This window comes from Sus scrofa, chromosome 10 (assembly GCF_000003025.6).
Source record: "Sus scrofa isolate TJ Tabasco breed Duroc chromosome 10, Sscrofa11.1, whole genome shotgun sequence".
NCBI classification, from domain to species: Eukaryota; Metazoa; Chordata; class Mammalia; order Artiodactyla; family Suidae; genus Sus; species Sus scrofa.
In genome coordinates, this window is record NC_010452.4 from 24,213,340 (window position 1) to 24,237,378 (window position 24,039).

The 24,039-nt window shown below is 55.9% G+C and overlaps 1 protein-coding gene across 1 annotated transcript; it reads left to right on the forward strand.

Annotated features, from left to right (window-relative positions):
* RNPEP (arginyl aminopeptidase) lies at positions 4,805 to 22,181 on the forward strand. Its single transcript, XM_021064527.1, has 11 exons — positions 4,805 to 5,448; positions 8,673 to 8,813; positions 9,385 to 9,533; positions 14,472 to 14,588; positions 15,079 to 15,314; positions 17,714 to 17,827; positions 18,479 to 18,591; positions 18,743 to 18,851; positions 19,730 to 19,954; positions 20,669 to 20,811; positions 21,653 to 22,181. The coding sequence occupies exons 1-11, from the start codon at positions 5,008 to 5,010 to the stop codon at positions 21,809 to 21,811; spliced, it is 1,947 nt and encodes a 648-aa protein (XP_020920186.1). The 5' UTR covers positions 4,805 to 5,007; the 3' UTR covers positions 21,812 to 22,181.

The following is a 24,039-nucleotide window of genomic DNA, read 5'->3' on the forward strand; positions in this document are numbered from 1 at the left end:
ATTCTTGTGTGTGTTGGTGTGTGACGCTGGCCTGTCTTTTGCCATTTTATTTGTTAACTGCTGTCTTCAACTCAGTGTGTGCAAAGCATTCCTTGGTTACAGATGCATTTTCTGGAGTGAGGTTGGGGCGGAAGAGAGGAAGCTTGGAAAAGATGGAAAACCAGTTTCTTTTTGGAGAACTTGGCATTTAATTCCACCATGCGCAGGACGGCAGGTGGGACCCCTAGGGATGTTCCCAGCTGTTCCCAGCTCTTGACTCGATTCTCCTTGGCATCCACCCCCTTTCTCTCCACCGGCGATGGGAGAGCTGCTCACAGGTGGGCAGAGGGTCACCCGCACCCTGCATGTGCGGTGTGGAGCTGGAGAGGTAGGCTTCAGCCCTCCGACTTCCTCCTTGAAACCCAAGTGCTACCTGCGTTCCCGGGCACAGCTGTTTGCTAGCTGCCCAGCCCTCTGCTGGACCCCCCATGCCCCTGGGTATCTTGCTGGCTCCATCCTGGTGGTCTGAGCACCTACTTCCTGGGCAGCCTCCCATCTCGACCCCTGTCCTGTGGTCACAATCAGCACGGCAGGAAGAGGTCGTGAGGGGTCGTTCTTGCTTTTCTCTCTTCTCTCTCCCCTTGCCCCCCAGCATTTTTTCTAATAAAGATCTCCAACCTGTAAAGTTGAGGTTCGCAGTCAACACCTACGTGCCCTGATAAGCTTCATAGATGTGACTTCTTTTTCAGTTCAGCAAGTAATGGAAACCAAGTGGCTTAGATTCTAATAAATATCTTAAAATGCTGACATGAAGTGTTTAACAAATAGCTAAAACTAATTTTGGTGTAAGAGAGCCCAGAATAAGAGGGGAAATAGCCACATTGTTTTAATTACCAAAATAAATTGGAAACACGCCAGCAGGAAGGACGTTTGCTCTAGGTCTTTTTCTGGAATAATGGAGTTAGTTCCTCAGTTTCAAGGTTGAAATGCCCAGCAGAAAGATTCCATTGCTTCTCCCTTTTTTCCTTAGTATCTGACACCAGGCGTGAAATTGACAGGTAAGAGTTTCAGAGTCAGAGATGGAATACGTGGGTACAGCCACCTCTGTTGGAAGCCCATCTCTTTTCGTAGGTGAAACGTCTGCAAATTAGGGAAGCGTGGTCTTAGCGCCACCCTGTGGTGGCTCAGCGTTGGACCTCCTTGCCCAAGTTGTATTCAACCTGTTATATCATGTGTCAGCAAGCTGCATGCAGACTGTTCGTGGGAATAACTTACTGTCCACAGCCACACCTGTCATATTGTCACCTGTGGCTGCTTGCTTGCTGCAGTGGCGGAGCTGAGTAGCTGTGACCTACAACCAACACAGGAGAAGCAGGATTGACTCCTAGATGCTGAAATTGAATTTCTTGAAGACGGGAGCCACATTTTATAATAGGTCCTCAATAAACATCGGGAAAATGAGTACATGACTAGGCAGATGTGTCTATACCCAACTGAAAAGCCTGACACTTTTGAAAAAAAAGGTATTAGATATTTCAGGCATACACCTGTAATTTTGTTTTTCAAGGAATTTACACATGTACTTTTTACAAATCCTTGTACTGTCCACAATACAAGAAGCAAAAGTTGTCACACCGAATAAGGACTTCCTGGTTTCATCTATAAAACTCCCACAAGAACTGACCGCCATCCTGGAGTTCCCGTCGTGGCGCAGTGGTTAACAAATCTGACTAGGAACCATGAGGTTGCGGGTTCCATCCCTGCCCTTGCTCAGTGGGTTAACGATCCGGCATTGCCGTGAGCTGTGGTGTAGGTCGCAGATGCGGCTCGGATTCCGTGTTGCTGTGGCTCTGGCGTAGGCTGGCAGCTACAGCTCTGATTGGACCCCTAGCCTGGGAACCTCCATATGCTGTAGGAGCGGCCCAAGAAATAGCAAAAAGACAAAAAAAAAAAAAAAAAAAAAAAAAGAATTGACCGCCATCCTGAACGTGGTGCTTGTTGTTTCATGTACTTACTGGTTTCTGCGTGCTTGGGGGATGCAGAAGTTTCCAGGCCAGAGTTTGCACCCACACCATAGCTGAAACCAGAGCCACAGCTGTGACAATGCTGGATCCTCAATGTACTGGGCCACCAGGGAACTCCTTTGTATTTTTAATTCATCGTTTTGAGATAATTGTAGCTTTGTAGAAAAACTGCAAAAATCAAGTTCAGTATACCTTCCACCCGGCTCCCCCTCCTGGGCCAGAGCCACAGCAACTCGGGATCCGAGCCGCGTCTGCGACCTACACCATAGCTCACGGCAACGCCGGATCCTTAACCCACTGAGCAAGGGCAGGGACCGAACCCGCAACCTCATGGTTCCTAGTCGGATTCGTTAACCACTGCACCATGACGGGAACTCCCTGGGAACATCTTAAATAGTGGTTATTTGAATAAAACGTTCGGGTCGGTTCCATCAGCTAAACCACACACCTCATTTGGATGGCGCCAGTTTTCCCTGGGATGTCTTTCCCTGTTGCAGGATCTAATACGAGCTTCTACCTTCCAGAGCTGTACCGTCTTCTCTGACCTGGATGGTTCCTCAGTTTCCCTGTCTGACCTTCATACTCACGCAGAGTAGAGACTTATTTTGAAGAAGCCCTTGGTTTGGGTTTGTCTGCTGTTTTCTCATAAGGTTGTGCCTTCACCCTCCTCTCATCATCAGGTCAAGGGTAGGTGGTGTCTGTGTAGGACTGCTGGTGACAGTGACCTTCTGATCCCTCGATTCTGGTGAGGGCTGCTGGCTTCGTCCGCCGTAAAATGACTGCTTTCCTCCTTGTAGTGAGTAACTATCTGGGGGGAGATACTTTGAAATGAGGCAAATATGTTTTTGCTTACACTTTTGCCTGCTAATTTTGGCACTGGCATTCTAACAGTGACTTCCCGTGTTTCTCATTCCTTCCTCCTGTATTATTCAGAATTCTCTTCTAAAGAAGAGAAGTCTCTTTTCCCTCGTTTATTTATTTGTTTATTCAGTTACTTATTGGCAAGGACTCACTGGTATTCATGTTATTTGGGGGCTGTAATCCAATTCTGTTGTTTATTTACTCACATGGTTCTAACTTTGGCTACCGGGAGCTCTTTTGGTTTAGCTCCTATGCCGTTTCAACATCGCTTTTTGTTATTGTTTGTTTTTTTTTCTTTTAGTACTTTATCACTTCCAAGCATCATAAGATGCTCCAGGCTCATTTTCTTTTTTCTTTTTTTGTCTTTTTAGGGCTGCACCCACAGCACATGGAGGTTCCCAGGCTAGGGGTCAAATTGGATCTGTAGCTGCTGGCCTACACCACAGCTCAAGGCAATGCCGGCTCCTCAACCCACTGAGAGAGGCCAGGGATCAAACCTGCATTCTCATGGATACTGGTCAGATTTCAGTTTCCGCTGAGCCCCAGGCTTGTCTTCTATTTTCTCCAAGGAGCCCTACTTCCTTCTGATGGAGAATAGCATTTGGAATCCAAAATCTGGGTGTTGGGTACACTCATTGCTACTGGGGTGTCAGTGCTGCTCGTTTTTCCAGGGGATCATGCCAAGGAATGTATGTAATATACTAACCCATGCACTACACTTCTGCGTCCATCCATGTGCATATAAAACAGAAACCACCAGGCCCTCTAGCTCTATCTAGTCCAGCAGCACAGGGTTCATTCTATCCCTTTCTTTCCTATTTGTAACTGCAGCTTACAAATAGGAACCCTGGTTCTCTTTATCTACAATAATGTACTTATTTGTTCAATCCTAATTATCTACAGTGCAATTCCAGAATTGTTCAGCCATAGCTCTGTGAAAAGCAAATTTGCTTTTCACAACAGGTTTATTTTATGGCCCAGATTATGGTCTATTTGGTGAATGTTCCTTGTGACCTTGAGAGGAGCATGTATGCTGATATTCTATAAAAGCCAGTAAGGTCTAGGTGATTGATAGTGTTGTTCAGACCTTATATATCCTTATTGATTTTCTGTCTAGTGGTTCAATTAACTGCTGAGAGATGAGTGTTTAATGTCCAGCTGTAGTTGTGGATTTGCCTATTTTTCCTTTCAGTTTTTGCCGCGTGTTTGGAAGCTCTCTTGTGAGTGAAACACACATTTAGTAAAAGGTATGTCAACTCCGTAAAAGTAGGACCCCTGTGCTAGGATACTGTTTCCTTTTATGAGAAACTCCCCACGGTGTCGCTTTTAAAATCTCATTTCCTAGCTGATCGGTAAAAATCTCACCATGGACCGGTTCCGCCTCACAGAAAGGGGACCGCAACCACTGGTACAGAGAAGGGGCACAGCATGAAGTGGGGTATCCTGGCTGACAGAAGGGCACACCGCCCGCCGCACCTTAAGGGTGCTGTGCTTGTCCCCACCCTTGGGGAAGGACAGAAGGAGCCCTGTGCCCAGTGCCAGGAGGACCTCCATAGGCTGTGGCATTCTGTGCTGTTTCCGATTAAGTTCTTCCAGCTCGAGAGACGGGTATAATTCCTCTGTTTTACAGGTGCACAGAGAGATGCGGAAAGAGCCTCCTTTCTTGGAGGCGGTTTGCCCAACACGACCGGGCCCTAACAATTCGAGCGCCAGGAGTGCGATCTCCAACCAAGTCCCCTGCAATCCGGGCTCAGTGCGACCTGCCTGGAGGAGTAGGACACGGGAAACCTCAGTACAGAAGGGACTGGGGAACATCCCGGTGGGGTGGGATGAATTTGGGAGAAGATGGATCAAATTGGCGTCCCAGCTGTGCAGATTGGGGGGGGGAGAAGAGGCCTCAAGAAGGGGGCGTGACCAAGACAGCTTCCGGGGCGTGGTCATAGGGGCGGGGCCTACCCGGGTGAGCGGAGGCCTTGGGGATCCCAACCCACCGGGAGCGTCGGGGCGGGGCCGGGCCGGGCCAGGCCAGCGGCCGGATGGGATGCGGTAGTATCGGGGTACCGGGCGAGAGGCAGGGCGTTTGGGGGCGTGGCCACGCCGGGTTCCGGGTTCTGTGGCGGGCCCGGCAAGGCGGCGGAGAGGCATGGCGGGCAGCGGGCCTGGGGCCGGCAGGCGGGTGCTGCGCTCCGCGCAGGCGGAGGATGTGGCGTCGGCCTCCAACTTCCGCGCCTTCGAGTTGCTGCACTTGCACCTGGACCTGCGGGCCGAGTTCGGGCCACCAGGGCCCGGGCCGGGCAGCCGCGGGCTGAGCGGCTCGGCGGTGCTAGAGCTGCGCTGCCTGGAGCCCGGCGGCGCCGCGGAGCTGCGGCTGGACTCGCACCCGTGCTTGGAGGTGACGGCGGCGGTGCTGCGGCGAGGGCAGCCGGGCCCGGGGCAGCCGGAGCCGGAGCCAGAGCCGGTGCCGGTGTGCACACAGCCCTTCTCGCACTACGGCCAGGCCCTCTGTGTGCGCTTCCCGCAGCCCTGCAGCGCCGGCGAGCACATGCAGGTGCAGCTCACCTACCGCGTGGGTGAAGGACCAGGGGTGAGTGCCCCCGTCCCGCTCCGGCCCCTCCTCCCGGCTCAGACGCCCCATCCCCTTCCACCGCCCCACCACACCTCTGCCCCCTCCTCATCCAGATGAACCCTCCTCCCCCCACCGCTCTTAGGGCACCACTGTCTCTAGTCCAGGGCTTCCCAGGAAGTCACCACATCCTCCCAATCACGAACTGAAGTTAGAACTGTCACTGTCCTGGACGTAGGCTGGGCCCTGGCGGAGAGCCGCTTTGTTCTGCTCTAGGGCGGCCCTGACCCTGCTGGCTCATTACCCGGAGCTGACTCAGGCCTTTTGGCGGCGGGAGTTGGCGGGGGCGGACCTTCCAGTGCCTCAGCTGAAACAGCCCCGGAACTGGGCAGTTTCCTTTTGGGACATCCTGGGTTTGATGAACAAAAGAATTTGAGTAAAAGTGGGTACTGGAATGAGGATGTGCCAGGCTTTGTGATAACTTGGCGTTCTCACTCTTGGTTGACTCCTGAATTTTAACCACGGGTGTGGAGGGTGGCAAATATTGAAATTTTGGAGAGCAGAAGGGGGAGGATCATGGGCCCACATCTGTGAGAGTCCCAAGTCCTTCCGGGAGATTCCAGGCGTGGCTACAAGCCCTGTCTTGGGTAGGGGCGCTTAGGTCCCCCAGATGCCTGCCTGCCACTGAAGTCTGCTTATCTGGTGGCACTAATCCTTTTTGCTCTTGGAGCTGGCTCAAAGGGCAGTTCTCTTTCTCTTTTTCTTTCTACTAAACTTTTTGCTTTTAGAGCTGGCTCAAAGAGCAGTTTTCTTTCTTTATCTTTTTCTTTTTGGCTTTCTAGGGCCACACCTGCGGCATATAGAGGTTCCCAGGCTAGGGGTCCAATCAGAGCTGCAGCAGCCAGCCTACGCCACAGCCATAGCAACACAGGATCCAAACCACATCTGAGACCAGGGATCGAACCCTCATCCTCATGGATCCTAGTCGGATTCGTTTCCTCTGGGCCTCCAGGGCAGTTCTGTTTCCATCTTTTACCATTCAGGAAATAAATGAACCTTATGATAGATCTTGTCCAACAGGTTAAAGTCGAAAGTAATGTAGACTGACCTCTGAGGCAAAGGAGAAGCCCAGGGACCTCTAGAATAACATGACCTCTGGAAATATGTTTGGTTGTTTGCTTATATTCTGGTTCTGGTTGGGGGCAGAAATTCAACAGAATAACTGGAAACATTAGATCCTCCTGGATTTGCCTACTAAAGGTGGCATCCTAAGTGAAATATCAGAGCTAAATAGCTCTCATTTAAGACGTAATAGCCTCCCTTGACACAAAACTGCCCTTTGTGCTGGGAAGGTCTCCGCCGATGGCACTGTGCCTGTTCCTTCGCATTGCCACTGTCATGGTGGATCGTAGCCTCTCCCTGACTGGACTCAATCGTGTATATGTCCTGCCAGCCTCCTTCCTTCTCTTCGCATGATTAAAACAAAAGCAAAACTCCAGCACGGAGGGTGAGTAAGGAATTTCGGTGGAGGGGATGATGGTCAGTATTTATCAGGATGCTCCCGACAGCAGTTCCATGCATGTCATTGCAAAGGTCCTCATATAGGCCTGCCATCTTGTGAGGACTCTGTCAGCTCTTACTGCCAACTCAGGACAGTTTTTTTTCATGGATAGGACATCCTTTTTTTTTTTTTTTTTTTGGTATTTTCTAGGGCTGCTCCTGCAGCATATGGAGGTTCCCAGGCTAGGGGTCCAGTCGGAGCTGTAGCCACCGGCCTACCCAGAGCCACAGCAACGCCAGATCCAAACCGCATCTGCAACCTACACCACAGCTCACGGCAACACCGGATCCTTAACCCACTGAGCGAGGCCAGGGATCGAACCCACAACCTCACGGTTCCTAGTCGGATTCGTTTCCGCTGTGCCACGACAGGAACTCCTAGACTGTATTTTTTTCAGAGCAGACTTGGTTTCCCAGCAAAATTGCGTGGAAGTTCACAGAGTTAAGATGTCATTTTTGTAACGTTGTAATGAGGGCAGTAGTGTCCACGTGGCTTATGGCTGCTGTGCCGACCTGTGGTCACCTGGCTGAGGCTGAACCTGTCAGGTTTCTCCACCAGGACATCACTCTTTTCACCCCCTCACCACACCTCCCCCCCCACATACACACCACGTACACCACACACACACACCCACTCTCAAGTAAAGAAAAACCCAGCCTTCCAGTGCATCTCCTTTATGCCTCTTAAAAGTTGGTCAGATGCCTCTGTGTTCAGTGCCCTCATCTCAGCCACCCAGATGCCCTTCCTGCCTCCGTCTGGGAAGCCAGGGTCCCTCCGGGCCCTGCTCATGCTGCTGCCGCCCCTGGAGAAGGTCCTCTCCCTTCCTTCCCAGCTGCCCCAGTCTGCCCACTTGTGAAGGTCCAGCCTAGGAGTTTTGCCTCCTGCAGAAGCACTCCTGGAACCCCCCGGCCCTCTCCTAAACTCTCTCTGCCGTGTAATGCCGATGCCATCAGCTGTAATAATCATTCAAGTGTGCCCTTGATTAAAGGCTTGGTTAGGAAGGAGTCATAGCCTATAATGTAAAACACATTTACTCTGAAAGGGTGGATTTCAGGGATGGAGAACATGCATTAATCACAGACTCCTTGGGAGTTCCCCTTGTGGCTCGGCAGGTTAAGAACCTGACTTGTATGCATGAGGTTGTGGGTTCGATCCCTGGCCTCGCTCAGTGGGTTAAGGATCCGGCATGGCTGTGAGCTGTGGTGTAGGTCACAGACATGGCTCAGATCCGTGTACGGCTGTGGTGTAGGCCAGTGGCTACAGCTCCCATTAGACCCCTAGCCTGGGAACTTCCATAAGCTGTGGGTGGGGGCCTAAAAACAAACAAACAATCACAGACTCCTTGCTCTTGGCTTCTGCTTTTCTGGGTCTTTTACCACAAGGTCAAGTACAGCTTCTTCAGTATTCATCTTTTGATGAGAAGTTACTACAGCGGGAAGACCCTGGAGGGGACAGGACCAGGGGCTCAGAGGCCAGCTCAGGGATTCTTGAGACGACCCAGGGGACACAGTGAGGAGTGGCCCTGCATGGTGTCTGCCCTGAGAAGTGGATGTCAGATCTTGGCGGGACTCCAGAGGGACTGAATGCACAGGAGGAGCGGGCGTCCCCGTCTGAGCCGACTCGTCCGTGGCTGCTCGGGGCTCACGCAGGATGTCCGTTCTGAAAGGTCCTCGTCTCTGCTTAGGTTTGCTGGTTGACTCCGGAGCAGACGGCAGGAAAGAAGAAGCCCTTCGTCTACACCCAGGGCCAGGCTGTTCTGAATCGGGCCTTCTTCCCTTGCTTCGACACTCCTGCGGTAAAATGCAGATACTCCGCTCTCATTGAGGTGAGGGGGCCTCGGCCAAGTGTATCTGCCCTTGGGGTTGAAGATACAAGTTCAGGTCTATCGGGTCCTGTTTCAGTGGGTAAATTATTACACCCACCCAGGGTTACCTCTGAAAAACTCCGCCCACAGAAAGCTCATTGGTGCTAAATCCCACCAGTTGAGCACTACTTTTGTTTCTTTTTGCTTTTGAGGGCTGTACCTGAGGCAGAGGGAGGTTCCCAGGCTAGGGATCAAATCAGAGCTACAGCTGCCGGCCTACACCACAGTCACAGCCACGCCGGATCCGAGCTGCGTCTGCCACCTATACCTACACAGCTCACGGCAACATCAGATCCTTAACCCACTGAGTGAGACCAGGGATCGAACCCGTGTCCTCATGGATCCTAGTCGGATTCTCAACCTGCTGAGCCACAGTGGGAACTCCACCAGTTTCGTTTCTGGAAGCCTCTGTGCTTCCCAAGGGGGCGGGCAGGCCGCTGTCCTCACCATGCCCATTGCTGCTCACGCTGCCCTTCTAGCTGATCCAGAGCCAACCGTCCAGTGAAGCATCCTGAATGTTCTCTGCCGCCAGGTCCCAGATGGCTTCACAGCTGTGATGAGCGCTGACACCTGGGAGAAGAGAGGCCCCAGGAAGTTCTTCTTCCAGATGTCCCAGCCCATCCCCTCCTATCTCATCGCTTTGGCCATCGGAGATCTGGTCTCAGCGGAAGTTGGCCCGAGGTAGGAGACCCAGACCCTGCAGGCAGGCTTGGACCGAGCCCCCCCAAATTGGGCTCCGGCTCCTGGAGGCCCCAGGACCGCCAGCCTCAGATCCTGAGACCAGGGGAGCGCTGTGCAGGCTCTGTGGGCGTCTGTGTCCAGCCTTGCGCTCAGAACAGCCCTGCTCTTGAGAGATGAGGTGTCCCTTATTGGGGGACAGGGCGACAGGGGACTGGAAAGTGAACAAGTGCGTTTGCTCCTGCTAAGATCCTGTTAGCGGATGAGTTCCTGATGGCAAATGAAGAACAGTCTGTTCTGAGTTCCCGTCGTGGCTCAGTGGTTAACGAATCCGACTAGGAACCATGAGGTTGCTGGTTTGATCCCTGCCCTTGCTCATTGGGTAAGGGATCCGGCATTGCCGTGAGCTGTGGTGTAGGTTGCAGACGCAGCTCGGATCCCCGCGTTGCTGTGGCTCTGGCGTAGGCCTGTGGCTACAGCTCCGATTGGACCCCTAGCCTGGAAACTTCCATATGCCATGGGAACAGCCCAAGAAATGGCAAAAGGACATAAAAAAAAAAAAAAAAAAAGAACAGAAATCTCTTCTAAACACACCAGGCTGTGGGGATCTCTGGAACCCTCTTTGCTAAGCTATGACATGGCACCTTGATGCAGGCGACGGGATCCACTTGACTGGTGTCTATGGCTCACTCTTTCCCTGCTAGGTGGACAGTCCTTGCCTCATGGGGTCTTTTTCTTTCTTTCTTTTTTTTTTAAGGGCCGCACCCACGACATATGGAGGTTCCCAGGCTAGGGGTCCGATCAAAGCTACAGCTGCCGGCCTACACCACAGGCACAGCCACGCAGGATCCGAGCTGCATCTGCAACCTACATACATCACAGCTCACAGCAACGCCGGATCCTTAACCCGCTGAGTGAGACCAGGGATTGAACCCACATCTTCATGGATGCTAGTCGGGTTTGTTAACCACTGAGCCGTGAAGGAAACGCCACCTCATGGGGTCGTATGGGAGTTTGTTGACTGGCAGGGTCTTCTGTCCCACTTTCTGTAGGAGGAGGAGAGCCTGGGCTGGGGAGCCGGGTGGGCATGCCCCCCACACCCTTTTCTGCAAGACACCTCCTGGTCCTTACACCATGGGGGGCCCCACTCTCGTCTCAGGTTTGCCCCATGAGGCCTTGGTGACCAGGCTTGTGCAAACTTGCATTCACGGTGGGGTTGGGATTCACATTCAAGAGATCCCGCTGCAAAGCCTGTGCTTTTGCCACTAGAATTCTGGTGATGTGATTCCAGCTTCCCTGAGAGCATATTAGTATTTTTTTTTTTTTTTTTTGTCTTTTGTCTTTTTGGTTGTTGTTGTTGTTATTGTTGCTATTTCTTGGGCCGCTCCCGCGGCATATGGAGGTTCCCAGGCTAGGGGTTGAATTGGAGCTGTAGCCACCGGCCTACGCCAGAGCCACAGCAACGCGGGATCCGAGCCACGTCTGCAACCTACACCACAGCTCACGGCAACGCCGGATCGTTAACCCACTGAGTAAGGGCAGGGACCGAACCCGCAACCTCATGGTTCCTAGTCGGATTCGTTAACCACTGCGCCACGACGGGAACTCCGCATCTTAGTATCTTTGACAGAAATCTTTGTGGTGGTGGAAATGTGTCGGGTGTCCCCTGTCCCCCTCCCGCTGTGGCAGCTGAGCCGCAGGTTGGGTTGAAGGACTGTGTTCGTGGTACCCAGGCTGGGGATGGGGCCGCGCTGCTCCTAGACCAGGTTCCTAGAGGCTTCTGCTCCATGCCTGGGTCTTCTCGGCCTGGTGTTCATTTTCTCCACATGGGTTTCTCCCCAGGGGAGGGCAGCCTGGGGCTTCTCCTCTGCCTTCTAACCCCCCCACCCCAACCCAGCCCCTCATACTCACACCGGATGCCCTGCACATGAGAAGCTTCCAGCAGCCTGGGCTCCTTCCTTCTCCAACTCGCTCCTGACCTTCGCCCTCTGGGTCCCTGCTCCTCACCCCTCAAGCCCACCTGCACCTGTTCCTGCCCAGGGTCATCTCTCACCTGCGCCCCAGGCCTCTTCGCTTGTCCTGCTGTGCATCCTGCCAGGCCCCTGCCATTGCCTTCCTCCACCCTGGGTGGTTTTTTTTTTTTTTTTTTTTTTTTTTTTTTGTCTTTTTGCCTTTTCTAGGGAGGTTCCTATGGCATATGGAGGTTCCCAGGCTAGAGGTCTAATTGGAGCCATAGCTGCCGGCCTACACCAGAGCCACAGCAACGTGGGATTTGAGCTGTGTCTGCAACCTACACCACAGCTCACTGCAACGCCAGATCCTTCACCCACTGAGCAAGGGCAGGGCTCGAACCCACAACCTCATGGTTCCTAGTCGGATTCGTTAACCACTGAGCCATGACGGGAACTCCCCACCCGGGGTGTTTGAGAGAAAATGATGGAGCTATGCAGGGACCAGGATGCGTGTCTGGCTCCTGGTGGAAAGTTGGGAGGAACGAAAGGTGCCCGGGACATCTGAGAAGTTTCTCAGGGCACGTGACAGCCGCAGCCTCCAGCCTCAGAGCCTCCAGCTCAAGGTCCCCTCACTGTGTCTGCTTTGTTGAGATACTGATCTGTCAGTACCATTGCGTCCTGCTCCTGGTCACCCCTGGCTGTGCTGATCCTCCTCTCGGTCCCTCCTGACCCTTGATGATGGGACCTTCCTTCTGTTAAAGCCAAATCTACACATCCGACCTGGAGCTGTTGAATGCCGCCTCCTGCCCCCACAATCCCCGGACTTTGCTTCAGCGCCGACCGCTCCCTTTGAATCTGCATCCCCATCCCTGACTGGCCCTTTCCTTTCCACCCCAACACATGCATCTTGTAGCTCTGTAAAAAGGAAAAATGACAGATTCCTCATCCCCTTCCAGCATGCACTCCCCCCCATCCCTGTCAGGGCTCCCACCCGTTGGAGTCTAGTCCCCTGAGAGTCATGAAATCCCTGGAATAAGACGGGCTCTTCTTCCGCTTCCTGGACCCGGACCTCCTGGGCCCTCCAGGGGTAGGTGCCCCGTCTGTCCTGACTGCACTTTTTTTTTGTTTTTTTTTGTTTTTTTTTTTTTTTTTTGCCTTTTTAGGGCCTCACCCATAGCATATGGAGGTTCCAAGGCTAGGGGTCCAATTGTAGCTGCAGCTGCCGGCCACAGCCACAGCCAGAGCCACACGGGTTCTGAGCTGCATGCCTCCCCCGCCCCGCCCCGCCCCCCCCCCCCCCCGACCTGATCTGACCTTGGACTCTGGTTGATCTGACCTTGGACTCTGGTTGGCCCAGACCTCCTGCAGCTCTATCTGCACTTGCAGCTTCCTTCCCCCTGTGAGGCCCCGCCTGTGCTGCTGGGACCCCTGGCTGCTGGCGGCCCTGCTTTGCCTCCTCCTGCTAGAACAGTTCCCCGAAGTCCTGCAGGCCTTGCAGCCACCCTCCTCGGCCGTCTGTCCTGAGATGCAGGATATCCGGGTGGGGAGCATCCAGGGCTCTGGCCAGACATAGGCTTTGGCCTCAGTGCCCTCGAATTTGAGATCAGCTCATCCTTGAATCCGAGGATGGACCTTTGTCCCTGGATCTTCTTAACCCCTCCCCCACCTTTGTTTCCTCACTTTTACCCTGGAAACTCCATCACTGGAAATTCCTGACAGGAAATGGAAGGAATGATGCATTGAACACCTGTCTTCCCATCCGTGTCGCCTTACTGGTTTTCTTTCGTGTGGATTTCGTGTTTTGCTGGACCATTTAAAAGCACGTAAATCAGCCTGCCTCTCCAAAGCATACAGACCGTGGTCCTTATAGTCACAATACTGATATTGGTACTTAGACAATTAGCACCTTTCTGTTAACCTGAAGTGGTTTATCTATAAAATCTTTTTCAATTCCAAAGATCCAATTGTAGAAATCCCTTCTAGGAGTTCCTGCCATGGTGCAGTTGGTTAAGAACCTGACTGTAGGAGTTCCCATCGTGGCGCAGTGGTTAACGAATCCGACTAGGAACCATGGGGTTGCGGGTTCGGTCCCTGGCCTTGCTCAGTGGGTTGACGATCTGGTGTTGCCGTAAACTATGGTGTAGGTTGCAGATGCGGCTCGGATCCCGTGTTGCTGGGGCTCTGATTAGATCCCTAGCCTGGGAACCTCCATATGCCGCAGGAGCAGCCCAAGAAATAGCAAAAAGGCAAAAAAAAAAAAAAAAAAAAAGAACCTGACTGTAGTGGCTTGGGTCACTATGGAGATAGGGGTTCAATCCTTGGCCTGAACAGCCGGTTAAAGGATCCAGTGTTGTTGCAGCTGCAGCTCCATTTGATCCCTGGCCCAGTGACTTCCATATGCTGTGGGTTCAGCCACTTAAAAAAAAAAAAAAGAGTGTTCTTTGGGGCTCAGTGGTAACAAATCTGACTCGTATCCACAAGGATGTGGATTCAATCCCTGGCCTCACTCAGTGGGTTAAGGATCTGGCGTTGCCGTGAGCTGTGGTGTAGATCGCAGACATGGCTTGGATCCTGCGTGGCTGTGGTGTAGGCAGCGGCTACAGCTCTGATTCGACCCCTAGCCTGGCAACTTTCATATGCCATGGATGCAGCTCTTAAAAAAAAAAAAAATGCTTTCTACATCTCTTGAGGGTAAACTTCCTACAGAAGCCACAGCATGAGGGGCTTTTTCATCCCTCTCGTGTCTCTCTGAGCGTTTATACCGGAGGAGCTGAGGCTGGAGGTTGAGCCGGTCCCCGCAGGAGCCCGCTGGCTGTCCTGGGTGTGGTGAGCTCTGGGCGGCGGCTGGCTTCGCCTTTCTGGTCCCCGTGGCTCCCAGGGCCGTGGCCGTCGGCTCCAGTGTGAGACGGAGGCCAGTTTATGCCGGCGCTTTCAGGACTTGGCCCCTGCCATGGCCTCTGAACACAGTGTGGCCGTCCCTTGTCCCCAGGAGCCGGGTGTGGGCTGAGCCCTGCCTCATCGACGCTGCCAAGGAGGAGTACGACGGCGTGATAGAAGAGTTCTTAGCAACAGGAGAGAAGCTTTTCGGACCCTATGTTTGGGGAAGGTGTGGCGTCACATGGACTCATGTCTCTGTTATCAAACTGAACCTGGTTCTCTCCATCTCTGGGGTGGAGTGGGGGAGGAGGAGGGAGCAGGAAGGGGAGGAGGGAGGGGGAAGGGAAGGGGCAGAAGAGGAGGAGGGAGGAGGAGGGAGTGGGAAGAGGGAGAAGAGGGGGAGGGAAGAGGAGATAAGCCGGGAGGGCCCTGGGACAGTTGCTGAGATTACAGGTTGCTGAGGTGACAGGTGTCCCCCCAGTTGCTGACTCTGGAGACAGAACCCCCTGTCAGGAACCGTGGCTGACTTGTCTTTCCGGTTGCTGGAAGCAGCCCGTACTCTTGTTTTCTGTCATCTTCAGCCTTGAGGCCCCCAGGATAAGAGGCTCGGTCCATGGGTCTCTGTGACCCTCCTGAGCCTCGGGAGAGCTGGGTGTGATGGAGCGTGGCCGGGATGGCAGTGGTGGGGGGAGGCCCTGTGACCGCCCCCCTCCTGGCAGGTACGACGTGCTCTTCATGCCGCCGTCCTTCCCGTTTGGAGGGATGGAGAACCCGTGTCTGACCTTCGTCACCCCCTGCCTGCTGGCCGGGGACCGCTCCTTGGCCGACGTCATCATCCACGAGATCTCCCACAGTTGGTTTGGGAACCTGGTCACCAACGCCCACTGGGGGGAGTTCTGGCTCAACGAGGGCTTCACCATGTTCGCCCAGAGGAGGATTTCCACCATCCTGTTCGGTGAGCGCCCAGTCGCCTCTCCTGGGGCTTTGGGGATCCACGTGGGCGTGAAGGGTGGAGGGGGCAGGGCACAGAGGCCCTGGGATGCAGCCGTAGAGGCCAACTCAAGGCAGAGTTATCTGCCCACCTCGCTGCCCATCATAAATCAGCGGGGCCGTGGGCAGAGACAGTCTCAAAAAGTATATGTTGCCTGGGGAGTTCCCCTTGTGGCTCAGTGGAAACAATCCGACTAATAACCATGAGGACGCGGGTTCAATCCCCGGCCTCGCTCAGTGGGTTGCGGATCCGGCATTGCCATGAGCTGTGGTGTAGGTCGCAGATGTGGCTCAGATCCCATGTTGCTGTGGCTGTGGTGTAGGCCGACAGCTGTAGCTCCAATTCAGCCCCTAGCCTGGGAACCTCCATATCCTGCAGGTGAGGCCCTAAAAAAGCCAAAAAAAAAAAAAAAAAAAAAAAAAAGAGTCCCTGAAAAAAAAAGTATAGGTTACCTTCAGGAACTAAGGGGCAAAGTGCCTCCTTGTCAGGCTGAAGCCCCACTTTGTGCCCTGTGCCCCTGCACTGGGCTGTCCTCCAGATGTGAGGTGACTTAACCCCAGATCATCACAGTCAGTTCCTCTGTGGAACACCCGCATACCAGCTCTGTACAAAGAACATCCCTTAGGAGTTCCCGTCATGGCTCAGTGGTTAACGAATCCGACTAGGAACCATGAGGTTGCGGGTTCGATCCCTGGCCTTGCTCAGTGGGTTAAGGATCCGGCATTGCTGTGAGCTGTGGTGTGGGTCGCAGACGCAGCTTGGATCCCATGTTGCTGTGGCTCTGGCCTAGGCTGGCGGGTACAGCTCCAATGAGACCCCTAGCCTGGGAACCTCCATATGCCATGGGTACAGCCCTAGAAAAGACAAAAAAAGACAAAAAAACAAAAAACCCCAAAAACAGTACATCCCTTAGCAACTGGGCAGGAGCCAGATGAGGGGTGAGGATTTCCATCTTACATGTGATTCACTGCGACTCAGATAAGAAATGTGCCACCAGCCTCTGAGCCGGTGAGGGCAGAGACTCAGACTGAGCCCAGCTGTGCTTTTAAACTAGTCTCAGAGTTCTCTGGTGGCCTAGTGGTTAAAGGGTCAGCATTGTCACTGCTGTGGCTCGGGTCACTATTGTGGTGCAGGTTCGATCCCTGGCCCAGAAATTTCCACATGCCACGGATGCAGCCCCCAAAACTAAAACAAAACAAATAATAAAGTCTCAGCACCGTCACCTTATTGAAAACCCACTGTATATCAGGTGCTTTTTATTTTATTTTTATATTTAAAAAATCTTTTCCTTAGGGCCGAACCCAATGGCATATGGAAGTTCCCAGGCTAGGGGTCAAATTAGAGCTTCAGCTGCCGGCCTACACCACAGCCACAGCAACGTGGGATCCAAGCCACGTCTTCGACCTACACCACAGCTCATGGCAACGCCCGATCCTCAACCCACTTAGCGAGGCCAGGGATCGAACCTGCATCCTCATGGATACTAGTCAGATTTGTTTCCACTGTGCCACAACGGACACTCCATCAAAGGCTTTTTTAGCATGTAGTGTCTGCTGCCGCCCACAAAGATTGTAGCAATTTACACTTTCATCCAGAGTCTATAGAGAAGAGCCCGTGTGTAGCATCTAAATCGGCCTCTGCGGGCCCCGCAAGCCCGTGTCTCTGCCCGCTGTGCAGAGGGAACCCGGGCTGAGCCAGGATCTCGAGGCGGCAGTGGTGGCTAGTTCACACCCAGCCCTCCCCATCCCCTACCCCCGAGCCATTGGCTTTCTCAGTCATTTTATTTATTTTTATTTTTATTTTTGTCTTTTTTGCCTTTTCTAGGGCCAGTCTCGCAGCATATGGAGGCTCCCAGGCTAGGGGTCTAATCGGAACTGTAGCCACCGGCCTACGCCAGAGCCACAGCAACGCGGGATGTGAGCCGCATCTGCAACCTACACCACAGCTCATGGCAACGCCGGATCGTTAACCCACTGAGCAAGGCTGGGGATCGAACCTGCAACCTCACGGTTCCTAGTCGGATTCCTTAACCACTGTGCCACGACGGGAACTCCTCTCAGTTGTTTTAGAGTTTTAGAGCCAGGAGCCTCAGACCCTCGAAAAATCTTCAGTGACAGTTCCTTTTGTCTGACGGGAACAGTGAGATGAAAGTACTGTTTTCGGGGAGGATTAAATTCCCGCCTCTGGGAGTGACAACACAAGAGGGAAGGTGGCCCTGGCACATGTGATTGGGAGCGGCCTGAGGAGGCAGCTCGAGTCCTTCCTGCCCTGTCCCCAGGCTCTGGGGCTCTGTCATCCTCTCAGGCCTCGAGGGCAGCGCAGGGAGGCACCTGCGGAGGGGCCAGCGATTTCTTGTCGCACAGGGGCCGCGTACACCTGCCTGGAAGCCGCCACCGGCCGGGCTCTGCTCCGGCAGCACATGGACGTCACGGGCGAGGAGCATCCACTGAACAAACTCCGAGTGAAGATTGAGCCAGGTGGGGTTCCTGACCCCATGGAGCTGGCACACCTCGAATTGCTCCCTGGAGAGGGAGGTCCCCGGGTGCTTTGGGCCCCAAGCGGTCCTGCATGACACGCGTCGCCCTGTGTGTGTGTGCGGGTCCCTGCACAGCCACTTTCCCACCATCAGGCCAGCCCCGTGGGGTTTGCAGAGCGGGCGTCCTCCTTACCCCACGGAGCGCGTGACCGAGCCCTGGACAAGCTCACAGACTTGTCCAAGCTCATGGGTTTTTGCTTCCTGATACTTTTCTTCAGTTCCATGAGCGACTCATTTAAACCTTTTGTGCAACTGAAGCTCGCGTGATGCCTCTGAATGTGAACTTGTGGACCCATGGCTGGCTCCCTTTACTCCAGGACACCTGCAGAAAAGCACCCCATTCTGGGCAGGCAGCCCCATGTGGGTGTGACTGCATGGCTGGGAAGGCGCTGGGTGGGAAGACCCACGTGGCACAGCCACTCCAGGAGGGACGTGCTGCCGCGTTCCCCCCAGGGTGCCTTGTCCTCCCACTGGGGCTACCCCGCAAGCCCCCGGGGTGGACCCAGAAATGCTCCTGGCCTTGCCGTCCCTGCCAAGCTGACGTTCCCCCCTCTTCTGTACTTGCTCGTTGAGTCTAGAGCTTTCTCTGCAGGTGTCGACCCCGATGACACGTACAACGAGACCCCCTACGAGAAGGGCTTCTGCTTTGTCTCCTACTTGGCTCACCTGGTGGGCGACCAGGACCAGTTTGACCGTTTCCTCAGGGTACATCAGCTTGGAGGGGCGGCGGCGGGGGGTGGGGGGCAGGTGGCGGGGGAGTGACGGGACTGGAGGGCAGGGGGCAGGGCTGGGCGGGGCGCCTGCGGATGGCCCTGCCCCTGTGGGATCCGTGACCACCGCCGCCACCCCCAAGCAGGCCTACGTGGAAGAGTTTAAGTTCCAAAGCATCTTAGCCGACGACTTTCTGGAGTTCTTCTTGGACTATTTCCCTGAGCTGAAGAGAAGGAAGGTGGATTCCATCCCAGGTGAGCAAGGGAACCAGTCCACAGTTTCCAGGAGATGGAGGAGGGTTCGGTCTGGTCTATACCCGGGGAGACTCAGGTGGTGTGAGACCATGGGATGGGAGTCGGCGTCCTCTGGGTGGCACTTGGCGGTAGATCTCAGCTCCTGGCCTCCGTCCCCCACTTTGCTTTTCTCCTCTCTCTCTGGTTGTTCCTGGCCGTGGACACACCTGGTTGGACCCTTAGCTCTGCCCGGTCTCTGACGTACCGAGTGGGCTCCCAGGGACCGAGTGGAGGCAGCAGCCCCGCCTTGTCCAGCCTCTCTGAGGAAGGAGGTCCTGGTCCCGCCGGGCAGGCACTGCTTCCTGGGGGGGTGGGGGGGGTGGGGGAGCCCGTTAGACGCACCCCTTCGTGCCCCGTGGGTGGCTCCGTCCAGCCGGGTGGTGGGGTCTGCAGCTGACCAGGGCCTGCCCTGACCAGGTGGCATGTGAGACTCAGGGTGGGTTTGATCCTCACAGCTATCAGCCGAGATGGGGGCTCTCACCCCCATGTCACAGATGAAGCCGAGGCATAGAGGGGACTGGCCTGTGCCTGTGCCCCTGGCTCATTGGGGCAGAGTTGGGGCAGGACCCCCAGAGTGTCCGCACGCATGGCTCTGCCAGCGCAGTGTTGCTGGGGGAGGCCGGGTCTGGGTATCATGGGAGCCGGGACCCTGCGGGGTGGGCGTGATGTGGGGCAGAGGGTCAGTAGCCAGGGAAGAATTTGGGGTGGACAGAGGCACACGCAGCTCGTGGCCTTGGGAATCACATAGCAGGTTGACTGCATGGCAGGTTGACCATGTGGCAGGTTGACTGCGAGGCTGTGGCACCTTCTGAGGGCATCTCCACTCCTTCTGCCACTAGGGTTGGAGTTTGACCGCTGGCTGAACACCCCGGGCTGGCCCCCCTTCTTGCCCGACCTCTCCCCCGGGGATGCGCTCATGAAGCCGGCGGATGAGCTGGCCGAGCTCTGGGCGACCGAAGCGCTGGACATGAGGGCCATTGGCGCCGTGTCCACCTCTGCCTGGAAGACCTACCAGCTGGTTTACTTCCTGGATAGGATCCTCCAGAAATCCCCTCTCCCTCCAGGTGAGAAAAGTGGATCGATGCTTCCGGGCTGTGAATCAGGGCCCCCGCCTGCGGAGCTTTCTGTCCAGGCTGGTGTCGGCTCACCGTGTGGGCGGCCAGGGTGGGAGGGCGGGACGGTGGTGGACAGAAGCCCACAGCGAGCGCATCGGCAGAGGCTGTAGGTGCCCAGGAGCCCGCGTGGAAGGGATCTCAGAGCACCGTCCCCGTCAGGTCCTCAGCCTCAGCAGCCCTTCACAGGTGTGACGCCATCTAATCCTGGTCATCACTCTGTGGCTGTGACCCCAGGTCCTGGGGCGTGAACCCGCAGCCCAGCCAGTAAATGTGGTGCTGGGGTCTTGCACCCATGCGGCCGAAGTGCTTCAGCACGGCTGTGTGGTTGCTGCTCAGCCACAGGCAATCATCACCAAAGGGCATCCCTGGGAAAAACGGTTCGAGCAAGGTGGCTTGTGGCAGGTGTAAGAGGAAAGGGGGCAGGCCGAGTGGGCACATGGGATGGGTTTGGTGGCAGAAGGCTTGTCATTACATGAAGGGGAGGTGGTGGCCAAACCTTGGAAATGGGGGTGAGTGTGAGCCTGGATGTGGCCGCTTCTGGCGTAAGGGAGCCGCTGAGGGGCGGTGGGAGCTGCCATGAAGTTCCTCCTGGAGCCCTCGGCGGGCCTCGCGTGGTCGCCGCACTCCTGGCAGAGTCACCGAGGGCTGAGTTGTATTCTCCAGGGAACGTGAAGAAACTTGGAGAGACGTATCCAAAGATCTCAAACGCCCAGAACGCGGAGTTGCGGCTGCGATGGGGCCAGATTGTCCTCAAGAACGACCACCAGGAGGATTTCTGGAAAGTGAAGGAATTCCTGTGCAGCCAGGTGGGCAATCCACCCCCCCACCGCATCTGGATGGGCAGCAGTGGTCCTGCGGCCTCTGGGGTGGGGAGGGGGAGGAGGGGGTGAAGGACCTGGGGCTCCTGTGAGCAGGCCTTGGAGGTGCTGCCCTGGGGGAGCCCAGGCCAAGAGCTCTGCAGGCCAGCCGGTGGGTGGCCTGAGGGGAGAGAGCTGGTTGGTGCTGACGGAAGCTGGGACAGAGAGAGGCTGGTCTTGCCGGGAGAGGCCGGCGGCAGGAAAGAGGAGTGCAGGCGGATTCTAGGCTCCTGCTTCCTGGGGAAGCCTGTGACCTGGGCGGGTTCAGAGGCCAGCTGGGTCCCCCCTGGAGCACTGTCCTGCTGGGAGGGGCCTGTGGCTCTCAGGATGAGCCTCAGGAGATTCCAGAGCGGGGTGGGAGCTGGTGGTGATGAGGCCATGCACAGATTCCCGCCCCTGCGGGCAGGCATCCTGGAGCTCCTTCCCCACCTCTGGGTGCTGGGGTCCTGTGCTGTGGCTGCAGGTGGACCTTACGGGGCCTTTAGGTGCTATGGCCTTTGCTCTCTGCTGTGCCTTGGTGCCTGGCTGCTTACAGCTCTCGAAAAGTTCAGAGTCTCCCCCATGCCAGCCCCTACTTGGTTCTGTGGAGTGTAGACACCCCCCCACAGGCTGTCGTGGGCAGCGTGAATCCCACGATCTAGCTTTGGGATCCTGGGGCTCCATGAAGATTCCCAAATGGGAGCCCTTGTGTCTGGAAACTCCTCACCCCCGCATGGATCCTGAGGCCTCTCTCTGCACCTGACCTCGGGCTGAGCCGAGGGCTGACCGGCCTGGCGCGCGTGTCTTGCAGGGGAAGCAGAAGTACACCCTCCCGCTGTACCATGCCATGATGGGGGGCAGCGAGGCCGCCCGTGCCCTCGCCAAGGAGACCTTTGCGGCCACGGCCTCTCAGCTCCACAGCAACGTGGTCCACTACGTCCAGCAGATCGTGGAGCCGCTGGGCAGCTAGAGGTGGCTCGCAGAGTAATGGCTCCCGAATTCCAGGTCTCTGGTCAGTGTCCCAAGTTCATGTCCTGCGGGATAACCTACTGTCTGGGCTTGGCCTTGGGCACCCCGGGCCTCTGCTCTGACAGGTCGACTCTGGACCCGAGTCCTGAGACTGGAACCTCCACGCGCCTTGGGCAGCAGCACCTGCGGCTCTGGGGGCCGCCCCCTCCCCAGCTGAGTCTCTGGGATTTTTTTCCTCTTTTTAATTTTTTTTTTCCTTTTTCTTTTTTTTCTTTGGCTGATTCATGAAATACTGTGCAAAGGGCTGCATTTTGGTGATTCTTTTTCAAGTTTAATCGCTCTTTTAATAAATATTTTTTTTTAAGTGGAAAGTATTTGACTGTGCCGTTCCTTCCCCCAGGATCCCCCCACCCCACTGCAGTTCTCATCAGGTCAGAGGGACCCAGAGGACAGTGTCCCCTCTTCTTAGGTCCCCTCCCCCACCCTGGGCTGGCAGAGGAGGGGGGTCCCACAGGAGCATATGAAAGATAGAGGGCACACCTCTCAAGCACAGCCTCTGCCGAGAGAACCTGTGGGTGAGCTGCTCCTCTTCTGCAGTGCCCCCCCCATCTTTTCCATCAGTGCAAATAAACTTGCAGTGGACTGGCTGCAAGGCTGTTGACACGGGCCTCCACCCCTCCTCTGCACAGGGTCTGGTGGGCAGTGGTCCTGGGCACCTGGAGCTTCCCCAACACAGGGGCGCCCAGCATACCATCCTGGCTGTCTGTTACGGGAAGGGCTGTCCAGATGCCTCCCCGCTCCCTTGCGTTCTGCACAGATCCTGCGGACCCAGGAGCCTCCTTTCTCAGCCTAGTTTCACAGCTGGGCGTCCTGGGGCTCACAGCCTGTGTCCCCCACAGTCCTGTCCTTTCTTAGGTCTAGAGGTTGTGCCACTGCTCCCGCATCTCCCCCTGCCCCCCCCCCCATCCCCCTGGCCACTCCAGGCCCTGACCCCTCCCCACCGCTACATCACCTGCTAAGGGAGGCCAGCCCACAAGCACGCTTGACAGCCCCACTTCTCCCAGGAGCCTGAGGCCTGCGGCCTTTCTCCCTGCTGCCTCCACATCCCTCCCCACCCCAGCCTCAGCCAGGTACTCTCCCCTGGAGCACGTGAGCTATCCTGGGGCTGGAGCCCAGAGCTGGTTCTCCCACATTCCAGGGCGAGGGACTGGGTGGAGGGCGTGCCTGGGGCTGTGGGGGAGGCCCCCCCCCAAGGGCTGGGGCCCTGCTCCCCAGGGCCCAGGCCCCCCACTCCCGGCTCAGTGGAAGGGGGCCAGACCCTCACTCCCTCTGCGCATCCAGCAATTTCAGAGCTGAGACTGGAAGCAGATGCCAGAGGAACGTCTTATTCCTCGCAGGGAGGGTTAAAGGAGGGGGCTGGGGGGCGCCCAGGACTGTGTGGGGGGGAGATACTCAGATCCTGCCTCTGCGATGTGGCCACGAGTGAGATTGGAGGTATCTGAGGGACTATTGTATCCAAACACACTCTTTTTCACGGATGGCAACCGGAAGAGACCCCAGAGGTCTCCCGCCCCCTCGCCACCTGGCTGCCCTCCCCCCGCCCCACAGGGCCTCGGGGGTCTGCAGGACGCCCCTTGGGGTCCGCAGTGGGGCTGGGTTCATGGAGAGGACCCTGTGTGGAAAGGTCACCTTGCCCAGAGGGAGGGCGAGGTCGACTGGAAAGAGCGCCGGGTGGGGGAGTTAAACCACAGCTCCACCACTTAACTAGGTCCGCGTGGCCTGGGCGGGTCATTCAGCCCTCGAGCTGCAACCTCCCGATCTGTAAAAGGAGGACAACCACACATTCCCGCCGCCGCGCTGCCCCGCCGCGTCCCCGATGCGGGCGAAGGGCGGGGCCTCTGGCCGCTAGGGGGCAGCAGGCAGGCGCCGGCACCCGAGGAGCGGAGGTTAGACGGGGAGGTCAGACGGAGGCCACAGAGAGCCGTAAACACCCGCACGTGGGGCCAGCGCCCTCTGCAGCCCCTGCCAGCACCCCCTTCTAGGTGGGCTCCATCAGGGGTCCGGGGGGTTTCTGAGCAGAGCCAGGTGCTTGGACAGGGGTGACCGTGATGCTTGTGGGGCATCCAGCAGGCAAAGAATGCCAAGACCTTGCCAACAAAGGAGAGGACAGTGGTGGGCCCTGTGGCTAGGGACGCCAGGGCCCTACCCAGACCCCCGTGAATGTAGCCT